The sequence below is a fragment of the Phalacrocorax carbo genome, chromosome 5, assembly GCF_963921805.1.
Source record: "Phalacrocorax carbo chromosome 5, bPhaCar2.1, whole genome shotgun sequence".
Classification (NCBI taxonomy): domain Eukaryota; kingdom Metazoa; phylum Chordata; class Aves; order Suliformes; family Phalacrocoracidae; genus Phalacrocorax; species Phalacrocorax carbo.
Window position 1 is genome coordinate 35,692,695 of NC_087517.1, and position 15,367 is coordinate 35,708,061.

The following is a 15,367-nucleotide window of genomic DNA, read 5'->3' on the forward strand; positions in this document are numbered from 1 at the left end:
TTTCGGATGGTTTTGAACCAATGTATTTACTTTCAGCCAACAAGTTAAATCCTAAATATCAGTACACTGTCAGTCCTCTTAACACAAACATATGGATCAGGCTCAGATAGGCCAGAAAGCAGGTTCCTGTTTACTCATAGGGACAACAAAGTTTGTGCAACTGCAGTCACATACATGCCAAGGAGCAACATGGAGCCCAGCAGGATTCCATGACTGCTGATTGCCTAGATAACATCAAGGTAAAAATCCTTACTGGAACAGTAGCTATGTAGGCCATCAGTTCCCTGAAGTGATTTCTCTCGGCTACCACCTGTTCCTCATTTTGATTTACCCTAAGTCAAGTAGCACACTCAGCCATAGTCTTTGACATTATATTTGTTGATAACACTAAAAAGGATAAGCCAGTGTTCTAAGAAATCATGTATCTATACATGTATGTATAAGGAATCACATATCTATATCCTGATACAAAAAAAAAAGGAAACACTAAGCAATCTATATCTCATCTATTCTGACTGAGGAAACTACAGTGCTGCTGTAACCAGTATGACAGAAAGGCAGGACTGCCACTAACAAGAAATCCATACTGCTTCCTAACCATGCAACATGGCTTCTGGGGAGGAAGGGAACGGCAGCATACACAAGCCAAACTGTTCAGAAAACATATTGCTGCTAGGCTGCTGGAACAATTTAGAGTCTTTGCACTGATACTGTAATGAAACTTGCACAAACACACAAACAAAAAATCACAACACAGAAGACTAGACTCACTTATAGCAACTGCTCACCTCTGATATGCTGCAAATTGATCCCAAAGCCTCCCCACGGAAACCGTATGTTGTCAACCTTTCAAGGTCCTCAGAAGAGCTTATTTTTGAGGTGTAGTGTTTAATTGCCATAACTGGAACATCATCAACCTTGATTCCATTGCCGTTGTCTCTTACTTCTATTTTGTTAAACCCATAATTCTCCTAAAAAGAAAACATAATGAAGCAGTAAAATAACCGAATGAAATAAGATGCAAGTTTGAAGCAGCTAAATAACCGAATGAAATAAGATGCAAGTTTGAAGCAGCTAAATAACCGAATGAAATAAGATGCAAGTTTGAAGCAGCTAAGGTTACAGCTTCTAGACATCCAGAGTTTTGTTTATTTGGAGAAACAGAGCAGCCATTAAATGCCTCTGCTAACAAAAGAAAAAAAAAACCCAAAACAAAAAACCAAACCAACCAAAAAAAAAACCACCCCAAACAAAAACCCCAAAATGTTAGGATAGTAGTGATGGCTTCTCAAATTAAATAATGTAATTCATACCTTGTGGTTTGGAAACAGCACATTAATATAAATACAGTAAAAATTAAAACAGGAATTAAGTAACTTTTTAAAAAACTATGATGAAATTTGCAAACCTAAGCTCAGAAAGTGATCTATAGCTGGAAAGCTAAAGACTTTTCCACCTCTTTTGATCCCTCTTACCTATTTGGCATCAAATTTTTTGAAATCACCTCAAATTCAGCCCTGCATCCATTGGGTCGTCACTTAGAACTGTTTTCAATGTCAGTCTTAATTTCTGTCATTTCACTGCTTCTGTAGTTTTCCAGTCTCTATACTGTGTCTCAATATACAGAAGCTGAAATTCTAATGGGAGCAAGGCATGAATGGGGACAGAAAGAAAAAAGCTTGTAAAGAGGTACAATACTTTGCAGAAAGAAGCAAAGGTTCCTAGAGGCTCTTTTAAAACCAGCTTTCAAGGAAGCCAAGTATCTTTGTAATTTACCTTTACATATATGCAATACATATTCTATGCATATACAATGCATACTGAATTCTAATTTCACAGAATCACAGGTTGGAAGGGACCTCAGGGATCATCTAGTCCAACCTTTCTGGGAAGAGCACAGTCTAAACAAGATGGCCCAGCACCCTGTCCAGACGACTCTTGAAGGTGTCCAACATAGCCCAGTCAACCACTTCCCTGGGGAGATTATTCCAATGGGTGACTGTCCTCATTGTGAAAAATTTCCCTCTGGTGTCCAGTCGGAATCTCCCCAAGAGCAACTTTTGTCCATTCCCCCTTGTCCTCTCCATGTGACTCCTTGTAAAAAGGGAGTCTCCATCTTCTTTGTAGCTACCCCTTAAGTACTGGTACACGGTGATGAGTCCCCTCTGAGCCTCCTTTTCTCTGGACCCCTTCCAGCCTGTCCACATCTTTTTTGCATAGCGGGGACCAGAACTGTACACAGTACTCCAGGTGTGGCCTGACAAGCGCTGAGTAGAGTGGGATAATGACTTCTTTCCCTCTGCTGGCGATGCCCTTTTTGATGCAACCCAGCATCCTGTTGGCCTTCTTGGCCGCGGCAGCATTAGCAAGATGAGTGCCTCATGAGAGGCAGAAACATTTAACAACACCGCACAGATGGATGTAGGACTTTCTTTTTCAGGCAATGAGATGGATCAGGCATACAGTAGAACCTCAGCCTGAACTAAATGTTCTCTGAGAAGGTTCTAAGAATTAAAGCTCCTAGTTCATACATTGGAAAAAAAGGTGCAGACACAAGTGTCTGCCTTTTATAATAGCCATTTCATATAACAGCAGTAAACCTGTAGCTAAGATTTGTCCTTCCTGAATCCCAACATTTTCTCCAACTACTAACACAGGCTCATCTCCTCTATTAATTAAAATATGCAGCTCTCAGCCAGCCTGTGCAGACTATTCTCATAAATTCCTGTTGTTCACAGCCAGTCAGGGAAACTGATAGACTAATGACCATGGAGTCTCTTTATCCATACACAAGCAATTATATTGCTGAATCAATGGTTTTTAGCATACTTTAACCTGAAGCCAGAACATCACGTCAAAAATAAAACCATCATTCTACATAAGGTTTTATACACTTAATGCACTGCCATGCTAAAGAGGCAGTTGACCCCTCTCTGCTAGCAACAAGGCAAGCTCCACCATGTTTGTATTTCTAAAAGCAAAAAAGCTGAGGTTCAAATTAATAAATAGATACCACTCAACACCTTATAGAAAGGCCACAGTTCAGTTTCTAATAAAATGACTGGCTTTTAATTTTAATTAAAGTAATATCACATTATCTAAAACTACAATATAAGCTAATGTTTTTCCCAGTGTTGTGTAAAAGCTAGTTGATACACAGTGCAAAGGTGCTCAATAACATCACCTCTTGGAGTTGGTCAACCAAGAAGTTAACAGGAATAAAATACTAGCCAAAGCTTCCCACTAACCTGACCACTGCCATGGTTTCTACCCAAGAACCATTCCACCTGCAGGCTAACTCCTGTCTGCCTGTCTCCAAAAAAAGCCACTCCTGTCTTTGTTCAGGTAAACTGGGTAACAAGTCTGAATGAATCAGTTAGCCTTCCTAACCCACCTCAAAAAGGTTGAAACAATGAAAATGCTGCAAGTTTCAGGCAAAAACCATCAAGCAGTAAAATGAAATTTCAAAGTTTCTGTTCTCTATTATGCTTTTGAACTAATCCAGAGTTAATGTGGTCATTGAGCTCTTATGTGGTTGACCTTATTAAAATTTCATGCAATAAAAATAGTATTTTCATATAAAAATATTCTTATCACCAAAAAAATCCCAGAAAAAAAAAACCAACATTGTTTTACAATATTACCCTGTACAGTTGTGCAAAGTGCAGGTTTCCTCTTCTCCCACAGCAGAACAATCAGCAAATCTTGTTTACTCACTGACAACCTGTGTAAAGCCAGGTTTGTTTGTTTTGGAAATACACTCATTTGGATTGGCTGAACTGACACAGAATGTAACAGTAGTGTAGATGACTCATGCACTGAGATGATTGAAAACGCTCTTTTTACTTGATTTGGGACCTCTCACTATGGAAACAGCTGGTTATTGCACTGTGAAACCCACACCAATTAGAGGGCTTTCTCCTCCTGCTACCTGCATGGCTCTATATCAGCACTGCAGTAAGAGGGACAAGGTTTGTTCTAACAATTTTTGAAGGCTTCAAAACCTTCTGTTGACTTCTTGCAGTTATTGATCAGCTCACAGGATCTCATTCTGATACCCTTACCCCCAGAACTGTGCACATGCTACTCACTTTGGAGTTATTCATGAAGCATGATACTACGCAGTTTAAATATTGAGAAGATAGAGGTCATCACAGACCATAGTGAAGACAGAGTATCTTCAGCTCACTTAAGGCAAATAACAAATAAGCACGTTCCTAGGCATCTGCAGGAAACCATACGCAGATGGAACACACTTGAGACTCATTCAGAAAAGATAGCAGTGACATGGACAAAGAGACAAGTAGAAATTGAATCGCCCTCCTAATTAAGAGCATTTGTCTAACACTTAATTCAAGAATAGCTTATACATTCACTGTTACCTGCAGGAAAGGAAACTGGATGCAATTCTGGATACATCCATTTATACAGATTGTAACAACACACCTTCTTACCAAGTAGGAGATACTGCCACTACGCAGCTGTTGACAAAATACTGCAAAACCCAAAATACTCATGGCAGCAAGAGAAGCTGATCAATTAGCCATTTTACCCAATTTGGGGAAAAAAGCACAAGTTCTTTATTATAAGCAATATTTTCTTTTTTCAGAAACTATCCTTGAGTGACATGCCAACTTTTTTTAACATCTTGTAAAAATATGATGTTACACATAGCCAGAGCTCACCATGCTAATTAGGGACCATGTGGTAATTTATATTACAAAAACACCTAGCATGGCCATCAACCTTTTCTGTTGTTTCCATTTTCACCTTCCTGACAGTATTTTTAATGAGCATTAAATATGCCAGTCTAGCAGTGAAACTCAGGTCCAACATCTTTCAAAACAACTAGACAGAAAAAGTAATTAGTACATAGAAAAAGAAGTATTAACGAACTCAACAGTTTTCCCCAAGATGCACTCAGGAGCACAAATATGCCTCACTGTTTCAGTGAGGCCTCAACAACATCACTGGAAACTGATTTTGGACCATTTTTATTTGACGTTAAAATATATATGTATAAATACTATCAGTACCCTTCCATGCCCTAACCACGATAGCCTAAAAAAAAATTTGCGGCGGAACAACTTTCCTGGCATCTTATTTTACGTCCAGTTCTTCATATGAGAAAGAAAGAGGACTTACCAGTTTAATATCAATATTCGTGGCACTGGCATCCAAGGAATTTTCTATCAGCTCCTTCACCACACTGACAACTGATGTAATCACCTGAGAACTTGAGAGGAGACGAATAGTTTCTGTCGACAGCTGTTTCATAGTGGAATTAAGAGTCAGAGAAGCTGCACAGAAAGATAACAGAAAAAGAATGTAAAAGGCACATTACAAATACATATTTCTAAGTAACTGTTTTACAGCAACTTTTAAATGTAGGTGAAACATAATACTATGGCTAAAGAGTGTAATTTTCAGGATACAGTAGGACCCAGCTTCCTCTGCAATCAATGGGAGTTTGACTTGTGGAAGAAACAAGGCACAGGTCTAGACTAGAAAACGTTATTTTAAGCAGATTAAACTTCTAACAGAAAAAAAATTATAATTCAGAGATACATTAATCAAAACAGTATCCCACATGTATATAGTCATCTCCTGTAAATTACTATAACATGTGGTTGTGATCTTCCAATTATAACAGAGTAGACAGACCAGATGGTAACCCACAGTGCTGATAAGAAACACTTTCAGATAGGATATTTACCCAGCACTGGGTCTAATTCCCCCACTGATGCAAAAAAATAGGAATTTTGACAATTTTTTCCCCCAAACTCCTTGCATTGTGTTTTCCCTGCATTTAAAATTTCTGAGCTCAGCACTGCTGTGTGGCATGTGCAATTCCCAGTATCCAAAAATTCTTAGAAGCAATATGACCTGAAAGAAACTGTTTTGGAGTTGGGAAATAAGTGGGGAGGAAGCACAGTGGTGGTGAGGCAAAAGTTATATTCAATGGCAGCGTGATCTACTGGCAATAAAGGAAAGAAAACAACCAACAAACAAAAACCCCCAACTTCTGCACTATAACCTTGCCTTTCTGATCAGACTTACTGCATGCCCTCAGGCAGGTCACTTTATTTCTACGTCTCTGCATCTTCCACTTGAAAATGAAGATGCCTCATAATAAGCAAATTGAGATTTTTTTCTAATCACTGAAAACCACTTACAGAGGGTTATAAAACTCCTGCTGCATTACAGAGATGCCTTACCATGAAGAGACTGTAAGTGGATCTGCAAATTTTTGAATGCATTGCTGTTTAAGTACCCAAGTAGACACAATTAACCAAGCTCCAGGAAAAATCTTTGCTGATGCTTGTGGCATGACACAAGGAACTTGACCACAGTTTTTCATACATGTGAGAGCAGGAGAGAAAGATCATTGCTAGACAGCTCTTTGCACCTCAAAAATGGTTCAGAGTTGGGTTGTACTCTGTCCTACAAGGAACGTTTCTTCCCTCCACAGCAGTACTCCCTCCTGGCTTATGTTATGCAATGTTATTTACACTGACAGGCAAACAATCCTGGCGGTCCTGGCTTCACCATCGATTCAGTCCAAGCTATCTGCTGGAGAACACAGACCGCACACTCAGCACCCATCCCAAGGATATGAGCACGTGTGGAGGAATGGAGCAAACCCAGATTTCCTCCTGACGCAGTCAGGACACAGTGGGGGACTGCAGCCAACACCCCAGAGCACCACTATCCTGCAGGGTATGCGCTGCTGATAAAACAATTACAGGACACTTCTCTGCCTTGATATCCTTCTAAAGGCTGCCACTCTTTAACCATAAAAGAAAAAGCAAAAACATGGTTACTTGGGGGGAAAAAAGGTACAGTGTTTTGAAGAGGCAGCAGCAGTAAAACTTTTCTAAGAACAGCTACAAAGAGTTTTTCTCTTTATACTTGTTATTTGCATTCCAAAGGAAGTTTGCCTTTCAGATGTGGTAAAAAGATCTGACAAATCAGTCTTCCACCAAACAAACTGGAAAAGAAGAGAAGCACGGGAAGACGTGAGTTGCTGAAGACAGACCAATATTAATCATGTATATGCATTCAGGATGGCAGTTTCCTCATGCATTCACACCTTATATGGGACACCTGTGTCAAATGTTTCATAAATTACTAGTGACCAGTGCCAGATCAGAGCTGGATACCTTTATCAAAAAACACCAACTGAGACAAGGGGGGGTGTGTGTGTGTGTGTGTGTGTCTTAGTCTTAAAACAAAAAATGTTGCAGATCCCAATGTAAAATTTTCTACGAGGTGTGACTGATGCAGGCGCTTTGGGAGAGGAACCCAGCCCCCGGTGTGCCCTCCCCTTCCCCGGACCCAAACCACCCCGTGCAGGGCTGCCGGCTGCTCGCTGGATGGCAGAGGGACAGCGTGCGTGGGCACGCAGCCACGCTGGCCACGTCTCGGGGGCACCTGCTGGGAGGGAAGAGAGAGATCTCTAGCCCTTCTTATCTATGGAAGTGCATCCAACTCCTGATTACTTTTAGCTAAAAGACACATATTTCACCACAAGCCTCGTTACTGCTATAACTCCTCGCTGACCGGACATCATATAATCTGTGCTCAGTCGGAAGGCACAGCATTTTCTATGTTTGAGCACCGTCACCAATGTAGTCCTTCTGCTCCTCTAAACAAAGTCGGACACCCCAGCAGCGGGGGGTAAATAGCTATAATACTGCACACCATCAGGTACACCGCGAACAAAAACCCCTTGAACTTCACAGTTGCAGCCCCACAGATTCTAAAGCCGCACACAAACCCCGCCCCAACAGCCGCCTTTCTTGGGAGCCCCCCCACAACACGTACTCCCGCAATGCTTCAATTTACGAAGGAAAAAAAAAGAAACCCCACAGGAAAGCCGCAGATGAAACCTGCGGAGGGTCACCCTTGAGTTCACCTAAAACCACACGAACAGCCCCCAGTTCCCGGTTCTGCTTTTCATTAAGAAAAGCAGGCGGGGCCGCGCCGAAACAACGCGGGCAGCAGGGCCGCCGAGGGGAGGGGAGCCGAGGGGAGCCACGGGGAGGGAGGGACGCGCCACTCCCGTCCCGGCCAGTGTGCCTCGCTCCCCGGCACGACCCGGCCCCGCTTTGGGGGCCACCGCGCCCCGCCAGGCCCAGGCCCAGGCCTAGGCCCAGCCCGGAGCGGCAGCGGTTCCCGCCGCGGTGCCGCCAGCTTCCCGGAGGACGCAGCGTCCCCGCCCGGCCGAGGCCTCGGGGGAGGCAGCAGCGGCGGCGGCAGCAGCAGCAGCAGCATTACCAGCGCGGTTCCCCGCGGCAGGCGAGCAGCTGGCGGGCAGCTGCCCTGCACCGCCCCTCTCCCCTCCGCCCGCCCCCCGCAAGGCCCCGGGCCCGCACTACCTGCGTCCCCGCTCCCGCCGCCGTTCCCGTGGGCGGTGCAGGCGGCCCGGCCCGGCCCGGCCCTGCTCCGCCCCTCGCCGGCAGCCCTGCCCACGGGGCGGCCCGGGGGGGGTCTCTACCTGCGGCCGGCGGCCCGCGCTCTACTCCCGCTCCGCAGAAGCGGCTACAGCGCGGTCGGTGGGTCTCCGGGAAGGTGGGGCCGCGCTTGGGAGGCGGGGGATGGGGAAGGCGGGCTGGGCCGAGCCGCTGCCGGCTGGGCACCGGTGCTTGCCGGCAGGCCCCGGGGCGCCCGGCGGCTGCAGCCGGGCCCGGCCCTGAGACCAGCGGCAGGGGCCGGGGCGGCGGGAGGGAGTCTTTCTGTGCCTGCCGGAGGGGGTCTGCCCTGCCGGGGAGCTCGCTCGGTGGGCGGCCGGGGAGGGAAGCGGTTCGTCGGGCACAGCGCCCCCGCTCCTGCCGTTGCGGCTGGGCTCCCGGCGGCGGGTGAGGCGGCCGCGGAGGGGCGCGGAGCGCTGGGACGGGTGTTCGCCCGCTGCGGCGAGAAGCGGGAGGGAAAGGTGGGAAGAGCTGGTGGGCTGTGTGGAGAGGGCTGCGTGGGTACCCGCTCGCCGCCCCGCTGCACCCCGGGGACGGAGGAACGGTCTCGCCTCACCCGCCTCAGGTAGTGTGTTCCCTGCTCCGGCTCCTTTGTGAAATACCTTGCAGCAAGTATTGATTAAAATCAGCACTGCCACAGCTCAGTTTCAGGTTCATCGCGCCTTATTCGACAGCCGACCGTTAATAGCGCAAAATACGTGGGCAATAACAGCGATTTACAGCACTGAGCAAGTGTGAGAAACAAACTTCCTACCAAAAGCAAACTATTTTTGCGGGGTTTTTCGCTGGTTTTTGTAGACCCGTTTAGAAGGAAGTTAAAAAGTCTCCATCCCAGTCCCATAAATGAATATAAATAGCATCACAGATCACATGAAGTATGCAATGAGGTTTTTTTAATTATCGTTACAAATTCTAGTACAACAGCTCGAATGTCACCTCCAGTATGCTCTGTCAATCTCCTGAAGAAATCAGCATTATGAAATTGTTCTGAGTATCTCTGCGCGTGTCTGTCACTTAGAAAACTTTTGAACCCGTTGGCTAATTTCAGCCATATTTGAAAGACAGAAATGCCTGTCTGAAAACTAACAGATGGGGAGAGGAGGAAAATCTGAAATCTGTGCTCTGCTGCAAGAAAAGCAGGCGTAAATTAGACCTCATTTGTTCTTTCAAGCAGTAGGTGGCTGGCCAATTGTTTTATGCAGAATTCTTACATGAATGAGAAACAGGAGGAAAATTGTCTGATATGGGAAGTGGAAAAGAACTGCGGATATTGTAGTGGATGGAGAAAGGAATTTAGAGGACAAAAGTTACAAAGCTTGGTTTTTTACACGTTTGTAACTTCAGCTTCTAACAGCACAGCTTACTATTTTTTTAAAAATATCCCTTCTGCAGCAGGCTTGTGGGTTTTATTTGGTTTTTTTTTTTTGAAAAAAAAAACAACAAAACAACAAACTGTTCCCAACAGTCCCTTTGTACTGACTTCTCTATAAACCATACTTTGAAGATCTTGAGGTACATCTTCACTTATGCACTGTGTTCCCTCCAGACCTGCTCATTTAAAATGGCCTTTTACCAATTTCAAAAATTGCATATGTTAAGTAGTTCTCTATAACAGTAGTCTCAGTCTTCAAACAGTTCTGTTTTATAGGGTAAAAATGAATGTAGGAGTTGCCCACAGCGAGGTAAATCCAAACACACGGGTGATGAACAGTCGTGGAATGTGGCTGACGTACGCGCTCGGAGTTGGCATGCTGCACATTGTCTTGCTCAGCATTCCCTTCTTTAGTGTCCCCGTCGCCTGGACTTTAACAAATGTGATTCACAACCTGGTAGGTACCCTCTCTTGTAACAAAATTTGAAAAGTTCTTCATACATATTTATTTTTAGTAGCAGGGCACGAGGAAAATAGCCAGGCTGTGTGGGTAATGAAATCCAGCTAGCCAAAATACCACCTCTGCTTGGCTTATCCACTAGTAAATGAGTTGGCTGTTCTGGGGAGGAGGAGTGATACATGATCACTTTGGGCTTGAGCACAAAAGACATGAAAGATACCTTAAATCTTTTATGTGTTCTTTTAAAAAAGGCAGTTAATTAATCTAGAATCTCGCAAACATCATCATGCCAACCGACTTTTACAGTTCTTTGTTTATTATTAGAGAGCTGTGCTGAATCCATAAAATATATTACATTTGTAATGCTTGGATATTATCTACTAATGTTTCTACATAAATCTGTTAGTATCCAAAAATGTTTAGTTTCAGCACTGTACCTGTTTCCTTTGACAGAAACATTTGTGTTCTTTTTCTTCTTGCTTTGATTTCTGGTCAAGCTAGATAAAGTTTAGCTCAGAACTACTTCAGCGCACAACTTTGTTACTATACATGACATAAGAAAAATCTTATTTGAAAGCAGTGGGAAAAACTGGGATACCTTGACCCAGTTTGTTATTCAGTGGAGTGTGATTTGCATGATGACTTTTGCATGCAGAAGGATTTGGAAGCCGAAGACCTTAAGAATCTTTCTGCCTCCTCTACCCAGGATGCTATAATTTTGTTATAATCATTTAAAATAATGGAAGAACGTATATTGGTCCTGCCAAGTTTAGAGGAAAGCGGGCCGTAATCCAGCAATTTACATCATGCTTGAGGTTTGCTAACTCAGCTTTCAAAGATTAACAGCAAAGAAGTCTTGACAAAAAGATAGCTTTTTCCTTATTTAGGAAACTGATAGCTCACTCTAAAGTCTGAGGTTGGATAATACCCTCTAGAATACTGTAAAAAAATTATTTTTTGAAATTCAAGCTTTTTATTTTTGTAGCTAGGTTTAAAACTAACAGTGGGATTCTAAGCATCATTAGAGCATTTTGTATATTACCTCTGACAGCATCAGACATGCCTGACTTCAGAAGATGTTGTCAGAGGCAAGTATTACTAAATATTTCCCAAATGCCTTACTGAATTCATTGCAAGTAGCTATAATGACAACAGGGGTGAGAACATGCACTGGCAAGTAATTTTCTAGTGGTACACCGGAAGATGAGTGTAAATGGCGCTTTTGGATATTTCAGCATATAAGTGGCGCTTTTTTGGAAACAAATTCTTGAGTTGTTGACAAACAAAAAAAAATTGGATTTCTCCTAATGGAAAACTCTTATCTGACCTTGAAAGCATTTTGGTGGTCCTTCTGAAAGTACCACCATGAAATAAAATGTAAGCATTATCCAAATGTAATTAATGTAAGCATTTAGATGTATCCTAAAAGTGCCTTTCTGGTTAAGTTATTAAAACCAAGATGCTGCAAACATAATGAACTGAAGAGTTAATTAAGCAAATTAATTCTCTGTTCAGGGGGCTGTTCCAAAAGGAAGTAGAAGAAGTTGTGAAGTCACTTGTTTAACTTTCACCTCCTTCATAAGAATTCAGAAAAAATGTGATTTTTTTTCTAGATAAAGCTTTCTATAACAATTTTTCTGTGTGCATAAGAAATAAGAACACACCCAAAAGAAAATGGAAGTCTTTCGTATTTTCTGATAGAGACTCTTGCTTGTTGAGCTCTGTTTGATAGAAAACAAATGTTCATTAAAACTGGAAGAGGGTGGACTCCCCTGCCCGATCCTTGGGCCCAAATTGATCTTTCAGAACAGACCAGACATAGGATGTCCCCATCAAATAGAAACAACAGCAAAGAACAGTCCAGTGTGGTTAAGGAGAAGCAGCAGAGAGATGGACAGGTGGTATTCAACAGATGGCTGGTAGTCAGCTTCTAAGTATTTGAAACTACTGGGGGGCTGAGAAGCTTTCAGAAGTTCTTGTAATATTGCCAGTATTTGTAGGTATTTTTGCTTTGTGCAGACTCTGCCTCATAACTCATTTAACATTGTCTTAGGAAAGTGGTAGTATGAATTGGCAGCCCTCAACTTGTTACAGTGCTTGTTAAAATTCTGTTGATATCATGCAATTTTTGCCATCTAATGTAGAAGACAAGGCAGTGGATCAGGTGTCACATAGACTTTAGCTTTAATTCTGACTGTGCCACTAACTGCCCGACCTCAGGCAAATCACTTCTTGTCTCTTCCTTCCTGTTCTATAATTTGTCATTACAGGTAGCAGCTCTTCTGTGTGAGAACTCGTTTACTCTCTCTCTCTCTTTTTTTTTTTTACAATGCCTTGAACAATGTAACAATTGTAAAAAAAAAAAAAAAAAAAAAAAAAAAAAAGGTACAGCTAAAAGTGCCGCTGTATTTGCTTTTTGTTTTCCCCAGGGAATGTATGTGTTTTTGCATGCAGTAAAGGGAACTCCTTTTGAAACACCTGATCAGGGGAAAGCTAGGCTACTAACACACTGGGAACAACTGGATTATGGAGTACAATTTACATCTTCAAGGAAATTCTTCACAATCTCTCCTATAATTCTGTGAGTTCAAAACCATATTATGGATTAATTGAGTCATAAAACCGTGATTTCAAAAGCTGCAACCAAATGAGTTGCAATTTACGTTCTGAAAGCATTTTTTCCCTTTTTTTGCTTGCTTGTTTGTTTCCACATCATACAAAGGGAGTATGTATTTACAGGCCATATAGTCAATAACTTCTCTTCGTGCAGCTTTCAACACTCTAATTCACATAGTGAAGTCAAAGTTTGTAAACAGTTATTAGCGGGGCAGGTATTAAAGATTAGAAATGTTATGAGGAAAACTTACTGTTAACTCTTGAAGTTCTTTATGAGATTGTGAAGTCATAAATATCAAATCTAAACGAGTTGTCTTTACAACATGACAGCACTTTTTAAACATTCTGCAACTTGGGAGTCACGAGTAGTGTGGCAGTCCTCACTGAATGGGGGGGATCAGGATTTTACATGTCAGTTTTGCATTGTACAGATTGTTTTTTGTTTACACTAGTTATGTAAGTAGATGAGAAATTCTACACCGCCTGTCTCTGTTGACAAAAGTATGGTTGTGTAACTAAAGGAAATCAGATAAGTATTTAATATCCAACTCTAAAAAGTCTTTCTTTTTTTCCCTTAAGGAAGTTGTCCACTTGCAGAGTGGGGGGCAGGGGGGAGGGGAAGAAGATCCTGCATCATGTTGAGGAAGTTGGTTCACAAAGGATAGAAACTGAAAAAGTATATACAACTCCAAAACTATCCTCTCTTTCTTCAAAGATAGCTTCCTACTTTCCAGTGGGAATCTTGTATTTATAACACTTACATATGGTTTTCTTCCTGCACTAATAATGCATAAGTAGCTAAACAAACATCTCTGTTTTGCTGTGAGAAAAACAAAAACCCAACAATCCAATAGCCTCATTTCTGTGACTAGTGTTTGCAAAGAATGAGGTGAAATTATTGGCTCAAAGCTTAAAGAAGTTGGTAGCAAATTGGATTTTGTGAGGTCCATTTTCTTATTCTTCCAGTTGAACAGGTTGTGGACTAGCTTAAAAGAAAAGTGTGCTGGGAACATTTGCCAGACGGGAAGCATTTTAAAATCACACTGATCGCAGATGTGCTCAGCACAGATGATTTTTGCACTGAAAAATGTCCAATGCTTTGTCAGTGAGCTTGCTAGGAGAGTAGAACTGCAAGTTTTCTGGTTACAGATCTTAACACCATTTAAAACCTGTATCACAAATCAGGCTTGTAGCTGCAGAGGTCAGAGACTCCAACCTGAGGGGCAGGGAGAAATGCTGGATGAAAATACTAGCCGAGAGTTGCTTGAGAAGCCTGGGAAGAAGAGAGTTAGCCCATAATTTTGCTGTAGATATTTTAGAACATCAGGTGAGATATTTAATACAGGAGTAGTTCAGTTGTTAATTAATAAAATATGACTGGTCACTAAAGCACTTTTTCCAGCTGTGCTTTGTTTATTTTTTAGATAAGGGTGTTAGCAGCTAAGCTTGCTCCCTTTTCTCCCACAGGTACTTCCTGGCGAGTTTCTACACCAAGTATGATCCAACACACTTTATCCTCAACACAGCCTCTCTCCTGACCGTGCTTATCCCCAAGCTGCCACAACTGCATGGTGTTCGAATCTTTGGCATCAATAAATACTAATAATAAATACTAAGCAGAAGGTTTGGCACTGTCTGCCGCTGACGTGGCTACTGGTGCTCCCCAGCTGAAGGAGTAGTCTGCCGTGCCACGTATCTAATCGTATTCAGTGAGAGATGCTTCTACATCAGAGATAAAATTCCTACTTCCTGCAGCATTGGGATGAAAGTTGAGTTTGTAAGAAGATACCTTCAAATACTTTAATGTGAATCGGAAACCTGCAGAAGAAAGATTTCCATGAAGAACTGGGCAGGCCCAGCTCTAAAGTGTAATCACCACTAAGACTGCATGTATGCCTGGTGGATGCAAGTGACTCATAAGGAGTGTGTGAGTAACAGCTGAAATGGAGAGCAACATTTTGCAAATACCCAGTCAGCAATAATGCAAAGGGTAACCTTATGTATAAATCCAAGATCCTCAATGCCAACGACTGGTGAGGCCTCATTCTTTGATTAAGTGAAAGTAGCTAGTTTCTGCTGTGTGGATTGTAGGTGGTTGTGCTTGTTATTGCACTGTAGAAGTTTGTCTCACAGTAAATACTGTGATGGCTAGCATAAACTGATGGTGGTGTTCATGCCTTATCTGTTCTTGTGATTTTTTTTTTTTTTGTCACGAAGACTGATGAAAGTCCTTAACTGTCAGCTCAGGGGATTTCTACATCAACTTGATAGCTCCAGTTTATGTACGCTTTTGCAGGTTGCTACTGTTACGTTTGTTTAATTTTGCTTACCAGGATACTGAATTTTCTGTGTGTAAATGGGAGATCCTGAAAAATTGGAATTTCTTTTAAGGTGTGGGTGTTTGACTGTTTTCTCTGATACTTGACTGATGGGTTATTTTTTCAA

At 42.4% G+C, this 15,367-nt stretch overlaps 2 protein-coding genes across 10 annotated transcripts in view; one reads left to right on the top strand and one right to left on the bottom strand.

The window, feature by feature from the left end:
• The window catches only part of PMS1 (PMS1 homolog 1, mismatch repair system component), a 49,230-nt gene extending 40,660 nt beyond the window's left edge, over nucleotides 1–8,570 (bottom strand). For 3 of the 5 annotated variants that reach the window (XR_010373056.1, XM_064452020.1, XM_064452018.1), the window contains exons 1-3: nucleotides 8,382–8,471; nucleotides 5,146–5,300; nucleotides 789–971 (exon numbers count right to left, since the gene is read on the bottom strand). Coding sequence is in view for 4 of the 5 variants with exons in the window: in XM_064452020.1 (XP_064308090.1) it covers nucleotides 789–971; nucleotides 5,146–5,277 (315 nt within the window). In the remaining variant the exon portion in view is untranslated. Of the gene's footprint in view, nucleotides 1–788; nucleotides 972–5,145; nucleotides 5,301–8,280; nucleotides 8,354–8,381; nucleotides 8,472–8,500 lie in introns of those variants that run through there. The other 2 variants (XM_064452022.1, XM_064452019.1) reach the window with 2 other exon arrangements.
• Nucleotides 8,468–15,312, top strand: ORMDL1 (ORMDL sphingolipid biosynthesis regulator 1). 5 transcript variants are annotated; one of them, XM_064452023.1, is made up of 5 exons: nucleotides 8,481–8,558; nucleotides 9,115–9,208; nucleotides 10,123–10,303; nucleotides 12,736–12,887; nucleotides 14,390–15,312. In XM_064452023.1, the coding sequence occupies exons 3-5, from the start codon at nucleotides 10,130–10,132 to the stop codon at nucleotides 14,523–14,525; spliced, it is 462 nt and encodes a 153-aa protein (XP_064308093.1). In that variant the 5' UTR covers nucleotides 8,481–8,558; nucleotides 9,115–9,208; nucleotides 10,123–10,129; the 3' UTR covers nucleotides 14,526–15,312. The 5 variants fall into 5 exon arrangements, with proteins under 5 accessions (XP_064308094.1, XP_064308093.1, XP_064308096.1 ...); XM_064452024.1 differs by lacking the exon at nucleotides 9,115–9,208 and having other exon boundaries at nucleotides 8,468–8,558; XM_064452026.1 differs by lacking the exon at nucleotides 9,115–9,208 and having other exon boundaries at nucleotides 8,484–8,558; nucleotides 10,110–10,303.
• The last annotated feature ends 55 nt before the right edge of the window (nucleotides 15,313–15,367 follow it).

Bases quoted from the DNA above. Each gene is read 5' to 3' on its own strand.
- ORMDL1 (XM_064452024.1), top strand. From the start codon at position 10,130: ATGAATGTAGGAGTTGCCCACAGCGAGGTAAATCCAAACACACGGGTG. The intron at 10,304-12,735 runs GTAGGTACCCTC...TGTTTTCCCCAG, and splicing joins CAAATGTGATTCACAACCTG to GGAATGTATGTGTTTTTGCA. The intron at 12,888-14,389 runs GTGAGTTCAAAA...TTTCTCCCACAG, and splicing joins ACAATCTCTCCTATAATTCT to GTACTTCCTGGCGAGTTTCT.